This window comes from Dermacentor albipictus, chromosome 1, assembly GCF_038994185.2.
Source record: "Dermacentor albipictus isolate Rhodes 1998 colony chromosome 1, USDA_Dalb.pri_finalv2, whole genome shotgun sequence".
Classification (NCBI taxonomy): domain Eukaryota; kingdom Metazoa; phylum Arthropoda; class Arachnida; order Ixodida; family Ixodidae; genus Dermacentor; species Dermacentor albipictus.
Genome location: NC_091821.1, coordinates 177558502 through 177571520, shown reverse-complemented (window position 1 = coordinate 177571520; position 13019 = coordinate 177558502). Strand labels below are relative to the sequence as shown.

At 44.5% G+C, this 13019-nt stretch overlaps 1 protein-coding gene across 1 annotated transcript in view; it reads left to right on the top strand.

The window, feature by feature from the left end:
* LOC139060215 (nose resistant to fluoxetine protein 6-like) overlaps positions 1 to 13019 on the top strand; it is a 62097-nt gene that overhangs the window by 32688 nt on the left and 16390 nt on the right. The window contains exons 2-8 of the mRNA XM_070539251.1: positions 4 to 224; positions 3968 to 4094; positions 4204 to 4291; positions 7040 to 7140; positions 10051 to 10230; positions 10498 to 10591; positions 11027 to 11122. Of these exons, the coding sequence (XP_070395352.1) occupies positions 4 to 224; positions 3968 to 4094; positions 4204 to 4291; positions 7040 to 7140; positions 10051 to 10230; positions 10498 to 10591; positions 11027 to 11122 (907 nt within the window). The remainder of the gene's footprint in view (positions 1 to 3; positions 225 to 3967; positions 4095 to 4203; positions 4292 to 7039; positions 7141 to 10050; positions 10231 to 10497; positions 10592 to 11026; positions 11123 to 13019) is intronic.

The following is a 13019-nucleotide window of genomic DNA, read 5'->3' as shown; positions in this document are numbered from 1 at the left end:
CAGTTCTGGACTCCATGGGTCGGCCGCCGGCCGGTTTGCTGGAAGGTTCGAGTGGCGCCTTGGGGTCGTACGACGAATGCCTGTCCATCGCGGTGCCGGGCGCTGACGACCAGTCGACCGCCTTCCGGGGCCAGTACTGCACGCTGTACGTTAAGCCCGAGCTGAACGACCAGTGGCTGAACGTGCTGCTGCGGTCCCTCGACCAGTACCCGCTGCCCGTCAGGGTAAACCATGCGCCTCAGTGCGGGCTGCGCGCGTGCCGACGCATCGGCTTGGGGCGATAACACCACTGGGGGCTTCAGTGCCGTTCCATGTTAAGCAAAGGTGACCTTGATGCGCAAGTAAAGGAAACGCATGGAGTTGGTAAGGAATGGGGTGCTGCTTGCTAGCTAGGCATCGTAACAAGCGCGTACGGGTCAACCAAAGACAAAAGTACGTAATGCTTACGAAAAACAAAAGTCGGTCTACCTGCATGTTGGCAAGAGCGATTTAGCAATAGCTGACACTGGGCAGCTCGGGAGCGTTAGTTATGGCGTACTATATATATAAACATAAAACAGAGGGCTCTTAAAACGGATACAATGCCAAGTTTATAGGGTAGAGTATGTACACATACTTCTTAAATAGCATATAAATTACCTATACCGAAGGCGCCTAATTTAAGCACCAGAAAATTATTTTAAAGCGAAATACCAGTGGCGAAGACTCCAAATTGGTGGGATGGCTTACAGCGACGCCGACAGATTTTGGCGATGTCTGAACTAGGGTTGGGCAAAGATATTTGGCAATTGTATCCTGATACTACACAAGATACTCGGGCAACAAGTATTTGAGATACAAATACAAGATACTTCCGCAATTATATTATCCGATACGATACTTTCCATTTGTATCTTAAGATACTTCGATACATTCACAAATTTCTTATTATAGATCTATACTATAATGTAACAGCATACGCATACGCACAAAAAATGTTTGCTTGGAAATATCTTAACTCTGACCAACTTTGTTTCATATCAATGAAATGTCTGTTACTATCTCAAAATTTTTGTCTTTGTTGCTCAAAGTATAATATTTATTTTCATGTGTATAATATTTTCAACATTTTTTTAAAGCCACTATAGACGCAAGGCAGCCCCATTGCGTTCTTCAGACTTCGCAACAAAGCACCACGCACGAGAAACTTCGATAACGACACTATAGCGGCATCAGAATTTGCGCGAAAGACGCCGCACGTATTGGCATACGCAGCACAGAACGGTGGCTACGAGCAATTTTCATGGCACCGACGAAACTAAAAACAAAAAAAATCAAGAAAGACACTGCGCGCAAACGTTCGCGCGCTTGTTTTTGTCGAGACGGCACGAGCACCACCACGTGACTCTGCTCCACCAATAGGGTCGCGCAGACCTCATCGCCTGACTTCACTGGAGGTCCCTAGCGAAACAATAAAAAAATGTCGCTGCTTTTAGTTTTATTTGGGTGGCGTAGTGGCAGCAGTATCAGCTTGAAAAGCGAAGTTCAGCCAAGTTTAGAGTTTTGCATGGTGATGTTGCGATAGCCCCCAGTATCTTGTATCTTGAGATACACGATACATTATTTCGCGTATCCTAAATACAGATACTGATACACCTCTTGCTAGACGTATCATGATACAGATACAAGGTACCCAAAGAGTATCTAAGATAGTACATTTTAAATCGGTCAAGCTGTGCTTGAAGTAAAAAAAGACGAGTTTATTTATTTATTTATTTATTTATTTATTTATTTATTTATTTATTTATTTATTTATTTATTTATACTACGGTCTTATACAAGATCTTAGCAGCGTGGTACCCATCTATGGGGGGGGGGGGGGGGGTAAAAGTTTCAAAGTTTCACGCACGAGCAGGTACGTGTTGCCCTGACTGGAAGGCAGCTTGTAATAAAGATATGCACAGATGGCGTCTGACGCCTTCTATATGTGTGGTTAGACGATAACCTGGATAACAGAGCTATGTTGAAAGAATATAACGTTATGTACATGTTTATTTACATATGTTCTTACTTTTACGTAGAATTCAGTATTCACAACCACATGGCCTAGCCTTTAGCGAAATTAATGCTCCAATGCTAAAGGTTTCGAGAATATTTCGGGAACACTTGCAACGCGAACACGTTGACTTCCTGTGCATGTGGCGGCTCATGTATCGATTATAAGAGCCACAAGGTTTTTGTGAAGACGGGAAGGGTCACTGTTTCTCACCAACCACAGCTTTTGAGTGCCAAAATTACTCCAGGAGCTCCGCAACTTGCTTGAGAGTGAACGTTGTCGAACACGCTGTGGCCTGGGAACATTTGACCAGCCCTGTACCTACAGAGAAAAGGAAGAAAAAATGGTAAACTGCGTACAACTTAGAACGGGTTATTATGAACAACATAACAGGCACCGCATTTACCTTAACCCAAGTACAAACAATGTATGAAAATAGTTAATCAGAAAAAAAAGCAATGAAAGTACATCAAAGAACGGATTAAAAAAATGAGAAACCCATATTAAAATACTCCTGTGGGTTTTTCTTGTACAAAAGAAAGAAAGGGTCATCCAACTGTCGACACTAAAAAAGAAAAGAATGACGTACGTGGTGGTTAAAACGATTCAGTATATAAATGTTGATTATATCTCTGTATTCTGCCTCTTTTTCATCTCCACTAGTCAATCATTTTGTATCTTATTCGTATATTGTTTCACGCACCTTGTCTTCTTTAACGTCGACACCTGCTTGAGCCTTACTCTGTTTGACCAAGAGACCAAATGGACCGATCTTGGATGGAGCTAGTGCAGTGTATGGTGCAATGTGGTTCGTTTTCGACTATGTTCGGACCAATTACGCCCGTACCGTTGGCTTTGCCTACTTTGGGACTAATTATCGCTTCTTCTGGGCACCACCGAAGCCTTCCAGACATCACTGCCTCGCGCGAGCCTTGCTTAGTCCAAGCGGACTCATTTCCCAAAAGTGTGCCGTACAGTAGCTTTGCCTTAATATGTCTATATCTACGGCGGTGCACCCTTTTCAGGGGTATAGTGCAATGTGGTTAATTTTCGACTATATTGGCGATTATTACGCACGTACCGTTAGATTCACCTACTCTCCGACTAATTCCCACTTTTTGATCACGAGGCCGTAGCCACCTGGCGGAGCCATGCGCGCGAGCGCATGATCACCTATGGCGAGATCCTCACGTACTGCCGTAAAGCCCGCCTCAAATACCACCCTCCCGACAAGTCTCTCAACAAGCATCAATCAACCACAGACGCGCACCTTTCTTACACCATCCCTGTATCATCACGTCTACCCCGATGCCTTCGCACCGAGCTGCAAAACATGCCCGCGTCACGTGCAGATCTCAACCACGTTATCTGGGCATGCCTCGGAGCACCACACACCATCAAACACAGCACAAATCCTGCATTCTGAATCACCACACCCGATCAGTGGGAGGCCATGCTGCTCAATGAATGCCCGGAGGATCAAATCTGGGTTGTCCGGCTGGCCGATGACGCCACCAAGACTCAAGGTCTGGCCGCCGCCTGAGGAAGGGAGGCTCCGGTGGTGCTAGTCTCCCGGCCCCACCTCCCTTGACCCCAGCAAGGACTTTGAATAAAGTTATCTCTCTTTCTTTCTCTCTCGCTTTTCGACTTATTGCAACCTATACTTTGATACATCTTGCGACGTGCTACGACGCTCAGGATGCGTGAAAGGGCCGATGTTTTTTTCTGTAAGTGATTATAAGATACTCAGATCTCAGACAGACCAAACTCGTGTGAAGTCGGCTAAGAAGGCCTTATCTTCAATACGCCAACATACATGAAAGTGTGCAACATTTCCCATTTCAGTGCCTCACTACGAGCACACAATTGGGATGAGAATTGAGCCTTCGTTTTCTTGGTAATAAATCACTGCTCATTGTTTTTTTTTCGCAGAAACGCTTCCAGAATGTGACTAACCTGAAACAGTTTTATAGCCACTGGTTGGTGGGAGGAATGCGCCTCGGCGTCTGCTTGCCATCGCAGTGTTCTGGCAAAGACCTCAAGTACATGGTGGACCGGTGTAAGCAAGCACGCTTTCAAACGCCGGTTGTTCTCATGCTGCTCGCGGCCTTCCCTAAATTCTGGCTGAGCAGTAAGGCAGTGCAGGGGTTTGCGTTTTCTATGCGCAGTTGCCAAGCCGTTGAAGATAAACACGAAGGTTAGTGCCTGCGCTGTTGAGAAGGCCGTGACATTCACTAACCTGCAGCTGTCCATTATGTAAGTACGTTTCTCTGTTTCAAGCAATTGCATGAAGTTTTCAGGGGGAGAACTGAAAGTAACAGGTTAAGAGAGGGGGAGAGAAAGCTAAAAGGAATAACGCTAGAAGGCCCTACGGGGTCTTCAAGCTGACGTGAACGAAATATTATCGAATTCAGTGAACACAGTCCATTCCTTTTGAGGGATTGTGTTCACTAGCCGCTGTACTGGTGCTGGCAGTCCTTACCCTTCTGTTTATGCTTATATGTTTATGCAGTGTTGGTAAAAACATGTGCTGCTTTCTCTTTACCATGCCCACAAGCCGCAAGCCGCCGGAGAGTGCTAGCATGTATCACGCAGAACCCTTAAGCGTCGTGTCTTATTTCACATACGGACCTTTGTTTCGCGACGCTAACGTGCATGTATGAGTTCGCCGGAAGAGTGATCCGCTGGGGAAGAAAGACCTCATATCTACGAGCGACATCGTGCTGATTTTTTTTTGTATGTGTGTGTGCATGTAACTGTTACCTTGCCATTCATAATTTTATTTAATCATTCTGCGAACACTTCATCGAATATGGCATTATTTATAGCTCCGAGAAGTGAATAGGATGTAGAATGTGTGCCTTTGTGCGTGAGTCCGACGTCGTCTGCCCTCTGTGATGGTCACTCTCGAGAGCGACTATTAAGCGACAATTTTAAGCGACCCAATCCTATGCCTTCCCTAACAACCTTTTCACCAATTTGGCCCAACATCCATTCGATGTCGAAAGTAGGTAATCTACCCATTTTTCATTTATTATTTTCACAATTGTTTTATGAGCGAAGACCTGATGTTAGCTGTCATAGGAAACGAAACTTTACCCCCAAGAAGCTGTAGTGCCAAGTCAGAGGAAATCATCTCCTTCGGTGTAGCTCATAATTTTTTCGGGGCACATTGACGCACAGTGTCGTTTGCCACATATGCAATATGCGCCTTTCAGCAGGAAAACTACATTCGGTGTACGTACGAAACCGTGCGTGTGACATAAAATAACTGGCGCTTGTCCACCCGTCTGATTTAGTCAGAACAACTAATTCTGTTTACTTTATTTTATTTTTTATTTTATGCGAGCATTTCACCATACACGAGTTAGCCCGCATATATGGGTACGCTGACCTTGCATTGCGCGCGCGTACGCACGCATACAGGGTGTTCAAAATTAAGCTTTATGGTTTTCTTAAATTTAGGCCCTGGGAGGCACGTGAAGACCACCTGTGCAAATAAGTTATGGGGCCAGGGGGACACAAAGTGAGATGATAGTTATCGCTGTCAGCAGCTCGATTAACTAAAATTGAGTAATTAACTTTTTTTTTACTGCAGTAAGTGGGTATGTTTGTATTGAAAAGTTAGAGGCAGTCGTGTTTCTACAGAGTATCATTCGCAATAATTCTTCTAACGTGTCTTTGCTCCGAGATATCCGACTCCAAAATTTTAATTGTCGTTCGCACGATTACGCATGCAAGAGAGTGAGGATCGGCGCAAAGCTCCTCCTTGATGTACCGTGGTTGTTGCGTGCTGCGTTTAGTCTGACAACAAGGCGGAGGCATTGGCAAAGATGATAACTGTTCCCCTTCCACTCACGGCTGCCGAAATAAAAGATCGAAGAACCCGGAACCGCTGTCGTAACACGCGACCGCGCAGCGTGTAACGGTGGCGGCAGCTGCCATGCCGGAGAAGCCGGAGGGCAGTGCGCGTGCGTAATGGTGACTGGACGAGCGGGCATGGTCCTTGCCTGGGCTACGCAAATAAAATGACTGCTGATTTCCAAGTACTGTAAGTTTTATTGAAATCAAGAGCCACAACTGCACGGCACACTGCGCTGTCATATCTTGATTTCGCCAGCCGCGATCGGAAGGGAAACAGTTGTCATATTTGCCAATGCTAAACGCCGCATGCAACAGCCGCGTTACATCAGGAAGAAGCTTTGCGCCGATCCTCACTCTCTTCCATGCGTAATCATGCGAACGACAATTAAAATTTGGAGTCAGATATGTCGCAGCACAGACATACTAGAAGAATTCTTCCAAGTGAAACTGTGTAGAAACACGACTGCCTCTAACTTTTGAATACAAACATACACACTTACTGCAGCCAATAAAAAGTTAATTACTCAATTTTACTTATTTGGGCAATGGACAGGGTAATTATCATCTCACTTTGTGTCCCTCTGGCCACATAACTTAATTGCACAGGTGGTCTTCGCGTGCCTCCCAGTGCCTAACTTTAAGAAAACCATCAAGTTTAATTTTGAGCACCCGGTATAGGGTAGCCTAACCGAACAGCGAGTGTCGTTGTTACGCGACAGTTTGTAGGAATTATGGTCAAACGGTCTTGGTGCATTTTCTAAGCGGCTTTCAGAAGATTTCTCAAGAAACATAAAGTTTAACGGAAGATGAGAAAACATTCCTTTCGTTGCGTTGTGCACATCGTGATCAAATTAAGGAGCGAGTGCTCTACCGGTGGAACCCCAAAACAGCGTCAGACGTTGCGGCTCACGTGGTCTCGCAGCAGCAGGCAGCACGGCGGGGCATGAACGTCGGAAACCGATCGCGTAGTGCGCCGCCGAACCGATAAGCACAGGCCGTGTGGTAAACTTTATCCTTGGAGAGGAGTATGTGCATTTTCACTGATATAGGCTAGAGCATTCCAGAGAGCCCAAACGGGAACTGTGTTTTGTCTTCGGGGACACTTTTTCTCAATTTTCTGTCCTCGCTTCCCATTTACAGATGCGTGTTGAGTGTTCTCGGTTTACTCTTGCTGTCAGCAACTATCTTGGAATTATGGCTGATATTTCTTCACGGAGGATCCAAGAAGGACCTGGAGAAACGTGAGCTCAATACTCGCAATTCCACTTACTTTCTTTTGGTATCTGGTAATGTTTACATTGAACTTTTGATTACTTGCTATTGCGTCTTCCATAATTAGATAATTCAAATGAAGGTTACGAAATTTTATTTTGATTTAAGCTCCGTTGCGCCTATATTTCTTTTTGCGCCTTGTCCTTTCTTTTCAGCTTCTTTTCCCTCTCCCGTAGCTTAGTATTGGATATTGCAAGTGGTGGTCTAGCAGCCTTTTCAATTTGTGATAGTCACTCAGCTCAGTGGGTAATATTGATTCAATGTTTTTGATTGATTTGTTTCTACAACTTAATAAACTCTTCTCATTATTTTATGTTTACCCAACTATTTCGATAAGGTTGATTCATAATTTTTTCTCTTGATGTCACTGTTTATTTCGTAGACTATAGCTCAAATACATAAACGTAAGAGAAAGGTCACATGAAATTGGACAGGTTTTGTAGTAGTTCGCACAGTCACCTTCAGATATAAACAGCAGTCACTGCTATATTTGTCATCTGTTGCACCTTGACAAAAGCGTCTCCTTCAGTAGCGGCAAAAGTCTTTCCAAAATGAGTGCACGCCGTAATAACAAAAAAACGTTCAATTGAAAAGATCAAGCTGCAAGGAAGCATGCAGCTATTGTACAAGGCCGCCGAGAGCGAATTAGTAAACAGTATAGCCCTGAACATTAAAACAGCAATGACTGTTTCCTGTTACGTTCAATGTCCTGTGACTTTGCATAATGTGCGTTTATCGAAATTATTTAGCTTTCCGGTATCTTCAGCTGATTCATGTGGTAACAATGTCATTAGACACATAAGAGCCCAGGACGTATGGAGGGGGGGGGGAGGGGGGGGGACCTCAATTGGTTTTCATTTTAGTGGGACAGCAGTTGAAAGCAAGGAAATAGGGTTTGCTATGTCCGTCTTGTCACGCCATTGTCGTAGTCGTCAGGCCACGTTCTCATCCTCACTTTTACTGTCGTCTTATGGCGAATGAAAACAAAACTTCTCTCAGCACCGCGGGATCGAACCAAGACCTCATGGGCAACGTGCAGCTGAAAGCCTGGCGGGAGCTAACTACTACGCTGCCGCATTGATTTCTTGTTTCTTTATTTTTAATCACCTGCTTATCTTCAGCCGACCGCACTTCCGCACAGCTTTGACGCTCGGTAACTTGTCCGTACTTTTGTGCACCACGCAGACTCTGAGAGTGATGGCCTCTCTGCAAGTATTTCGGGGAACGCGCGAGGTAGTACATGTAGCGAACGGAGAGGGCATTGTCTGCATCGCAAAGAAATCGCTCTCGGGAAGATGGCGCTGACCAATGTGAGAATCTGCTGCTGCCGGGAGTTTATAGCCGGCAGAATCGCTGAAATACGTCGACTTTTCTTTTACGAAATAGCACGCTTAAACAAATCTTACAATGAAACAAAGCATTGTTCGTACTTTTAGCCAAGAAAACGTATGTTGTATTACAAGTGAATTACGTTATTCACTCGCAAAAAAAAAAACTTAGGAAAAGTTTTCCATTTCGCCTTCGCGACCTCGCACTGGTCGTATGAAACCGCGCCATTACATTTTTTTCGTATCGAAGTCCTTCGATCATCGTTTCCTGGGATTTGAGCAAAGCTCACCTTCGACTACTGGCCTGCGTGCGGCTTGGCCAAAGCGGGCGTATATATTTTTCTTTATTCGAAAGGAAGCTCTGAGGCAAAATACTCAGAGAACGTACGCGTATACGAGCAACTTTGTGTTGTGGATGAAGTTCAGCAAGGACCGGAATCGAGTTTTGCTGAAGAAGCCGGCTGGAAATGGCGTCATCTCCGGCGCGTGATGACCTTGGTGGTCGTTTTCATACACTCTTTTATACTCGATGGCGCGCCCTAATGAACCATATGCCGTGCAAGGTGAACTTGTAATTAGCAAATGGCTTCTAATAGAAACCCGGTCAACTTAAGCTCGCATGCATTGTTATTAGTACCACTGTGCTGCCACTGTGAGCTTGATTAAATGCTGAGAATTTCCAGAAGGCAAACACATCTGGTTATTTGAATTTAGCTTTAAGAGACCACACACTACTGGATAGTTTATTCTCGTTGTCTGAGCATAGCGCAGCGTCTTGTCTGTGCAGCCTCGGTAGTGAAGTGCCCCTTTTCGAAGCAGCGCCTCTATCCGTAATGGTCCGCCGTCTATGTATCCTTCGCTGGAGCAGGTACTCTCAAGTTACGTTTGTGTTTGTTCCCTCGTAGCGCTCGCTGCTTGATCATTCCGAATGCTGTTACTGCTTCTTGTATAATTATTATGCATAGATAAATACCTGACGGTGTACCTTCCCCACAGGAATCCTTTCGGTCTTCAGCTTTGTGATATTATTCTGCATGTCCCTAAGAAAATGTTTGCGTATAGGTCATGAGCGAGATGAATACGGGGGTCCGAGGTGCCCGATTTTTTTGTTCGTCCAGTAATTGGCCAGTAGTTGGCCAGTAACAGTAATAGGCGACTAACCCCATCTGTTTTCCGTAACCTTGTTTACCGAAATTGATAAAGCTTCTGCGTGAAATCCGCCTGATTCTCTTTCAAAAGGTATACAAAAAGAGTAACTATTGACTACACAAAGTTTCAATGAAAATATTACGTTATGTTACGTTGTGGTACGTTATGTTATGTTATGTTGTGTTATGTTATGTTATCTTATGTTATTTTATGTTATGGTAATTATGAGCTCAATAGGAATGTGTTTAGCTTATCTGTACTGTTAACTTAAACTGCAGGTCACACCGCACTTAGAAAAAGAATGCAGGTGGCACTGTAGCCACGAGCATTGGCTTCTGGTGTAAGCGCTGTCACTGGCTAAGGACAAAGCGCGTGCTTATGCACTGATCGTGCGTCGTGCAGCCCTCTGCCTGCAACTGCTGCTGTCCTTCTCGGCCGTCAGCAACACGAGCACCCTGCTGGCTCTCCCCGGCAAGGAAACGGAGGCTCATCGGCTGCGCTGCTTGCACGGAATTCGGGTCATCTCGTACCTCTGGGTCACGTTGTGCCACAACTATGCCATTATGGACCCTCACGTCATGTGTGAGTGTGCACGTGAAAAGCGGCGTCATTTCTTCGCTTCTCTGTTTTCCTCGCCGTCCGCAAACAAGGACACTTGAGATTCCAGCAACACTTGTAAAAAACCGCTTTGCGTCCTATGCGTCCTTTGACCGCATAGCTGTTTCTGATACGCGCTGACGTGCGCCGTTGCGTGATCGTAAGGTTGGGCTTATAGATAATTTTCTGGGGACGCGAGAGTGTTGCGGGAAGCTCTGCATAAACCTGAGTGATAGTTTCTGTCTGTTGCAGTCCGGGGAATGAAAGCGCTAGACGTCATGGATGGATTCGGTTTCACGATCGTCATTAACGGAATGCTCTCAGTCGAGACATTCTTCATCATGAGGTGAGAAAGCAGTGGGACCATTTGTGTTTTGCGCGATACTCATCGCTAATTGCAGCACTTGTGTTTATACGTATTTACACTGCAGGTTAAAATGCTGTGCCTTATTTCTTATTTGTATCAGTGTAGCAGAGAAAGAAAATTATTTCAAATGACACTTCATCTGTGCCACAGATGGAGATGCGTAGATGTTGCTGTCTGTCATATCGCTAATTCAACGCTGTATATCTAGTTGCATAAGTATTGTCAAACCTATCACTGAGCTTTCATTATGACGTTACCCAGCTATGTATCATGAGATAAATGTTCCGCTTCTGTAAAACTGCAAGCACAACACACAACAAAAATGGTGAGCGCAAGACATACTGAGTGCGAAAGTGTCCTGAGTTTTTTCCGGACACCGTAAAATGTACGCTTTCTTTTTTCACCTCTTTTCAGTGGATTCTTGGTTGCTTTTGGCATCTTGAGCGAAGTCAAAAGAAAGAAGTCCATTTGGTTTCTCCTTCCTGTGACAGCAGTGATGAGATACATTAGGTGGGTAAGCTCTTCGAATGAATGACGTATCTTACGCACGTGATTGGCAGCGTTGCGTCCATACCGCCTAGTGTTAAAAGATTGTAGCGTTCAATGTCCGCGAAACTGGGGGGCACAGTGTGTTATGGGAGACGCCGTAGTGGAGGGCTCTAGATTAATTTTGACCGGCTTAGGTTCTTTATTTTATATGCTGATGATGCAACCGCGTTGTTTTCCTCAAATAATGCTATAACACTGCTTACAGTTGCGAATTGTGTGCTTAAGAAATTATATACTTGGTCTCTCGAAAACGGGTTGAAAATCAACACAGAAAAAACTAAAGCAATTTTGTTTCAAGCCAAGAATAAGAATGGTCTCCTGAAGGATGACATTAAACTTGGCTCTTCAAAAATCATGCTCGTGAATTCCATTAAAACCTTAGGTGTTTTCTTTGATCATGACATGTCTTGGAACTGTCATACTAATTTTTTAACAAACAAGCTTTCTCAAGTTTCAGGTCTTCTTTTTACTATTAAACAGATTCCACAGAAGGTAAAACTTCTGCTCTATAACTCTTTATTTGTTTGCCACCTAAATTACGGCTGCCTGGTTTGGGGCACAACATCTGCCACTAACATTAATCGTATCTTTCGTCTACAAAAAAGAGCCATTCGTGTTGTGTGCAAAGTGCCATTTGACTTTCCAACTAATTCATTATTTAAAGACTTAAAGATACTTAAAGCTCCTGATCTCTTGAATTTTCGCTTAGCGTTAACATATGGTAAGGAATGCCAGAAAAACATTAACCACGTCAGGTCTATAGCCAACTTGACACGAAATAGAAGCTATTATGCTACAAGATTTCCGGAATATTGGTTTGTGACATACCCACGTACCAACTATGCGAAACAAAAGCTCTCATATACTTTACCGCATTTATTAAATAAGTTAATGAACGATGGTATTGATGTCTTTTCTTGCAGTAAAAACAAGTTAATAAATTACTTTGGTGCCTATTAGCCTTTAATGTCTGTATAAGTAGGCTTCTTTTTATTGAGTTATGTATTTTTGCTATTGCTATCTGCTGTATGTACACTTGTATGAGAACGTTTACTGTTTTTTTTTTCTTACCCTCTCTTTTTTTTTGCCATGTGTTTGTTTACTGCTGCTGCTGTCACGAGAAGGATTAAGGACTAGTCAAGTTGCTCTTTTGTAACTTTTTTCCTTATATCCTCCATAAACTTGCATATTTATGGAAATAAATTCATTCATTCATTCATTCATACCATGCACCCAAAGCCCGGTACGCGGGCACTTCTGCCCTCGTGGGAATCTGGCCGCTGCGGCCGGCAATCGAACCCTCGACCTCGAGCTCAGCAGCGCGCGCGATGCAGCCACCGAGCCATCGCGATGGGTAGTGCATAGAGTGGACTTCACGTAAAATGGCGCTTGAAACATCCATCAGACAGTCGTCTTTTTTGCCCGGCTTATTTCTACGCAATCTGAGCAAAGGTTGAAAAAAGTGAAGAGCCAGTTAAAGGTATATCTGTGGTTCAGTGTTTTCGGTATAAATGGAAAAAAAAAACAAGAGTGCGCAGATTTTAAGGGGGGGGGGGAGGGGGGGAGGGGGGGCGGTTTCGGCGTTAACTGGAAAGGGTCAGTGAAAGCAAATATACCGGAGAGATAAGATGATGACTGGGGGCGCGCAGCTGCATGTCTACAAGCGGTACAATGCAAGGAGTCTATAGAGGTGCAGGTCACGCGTCAGCTTCCCGCCAAAGCTGTATGTACTTATTTTTGTGTGATTCGCGTCCCTTCTGCCTGCCACTGCGACGAAGGGACAAGCGGGAGAAGGGAAGAGTACACAAATGGGTATGGGGAGACCTACTGGTCTTTGCAGTCTTTGCGCTACGGCCAC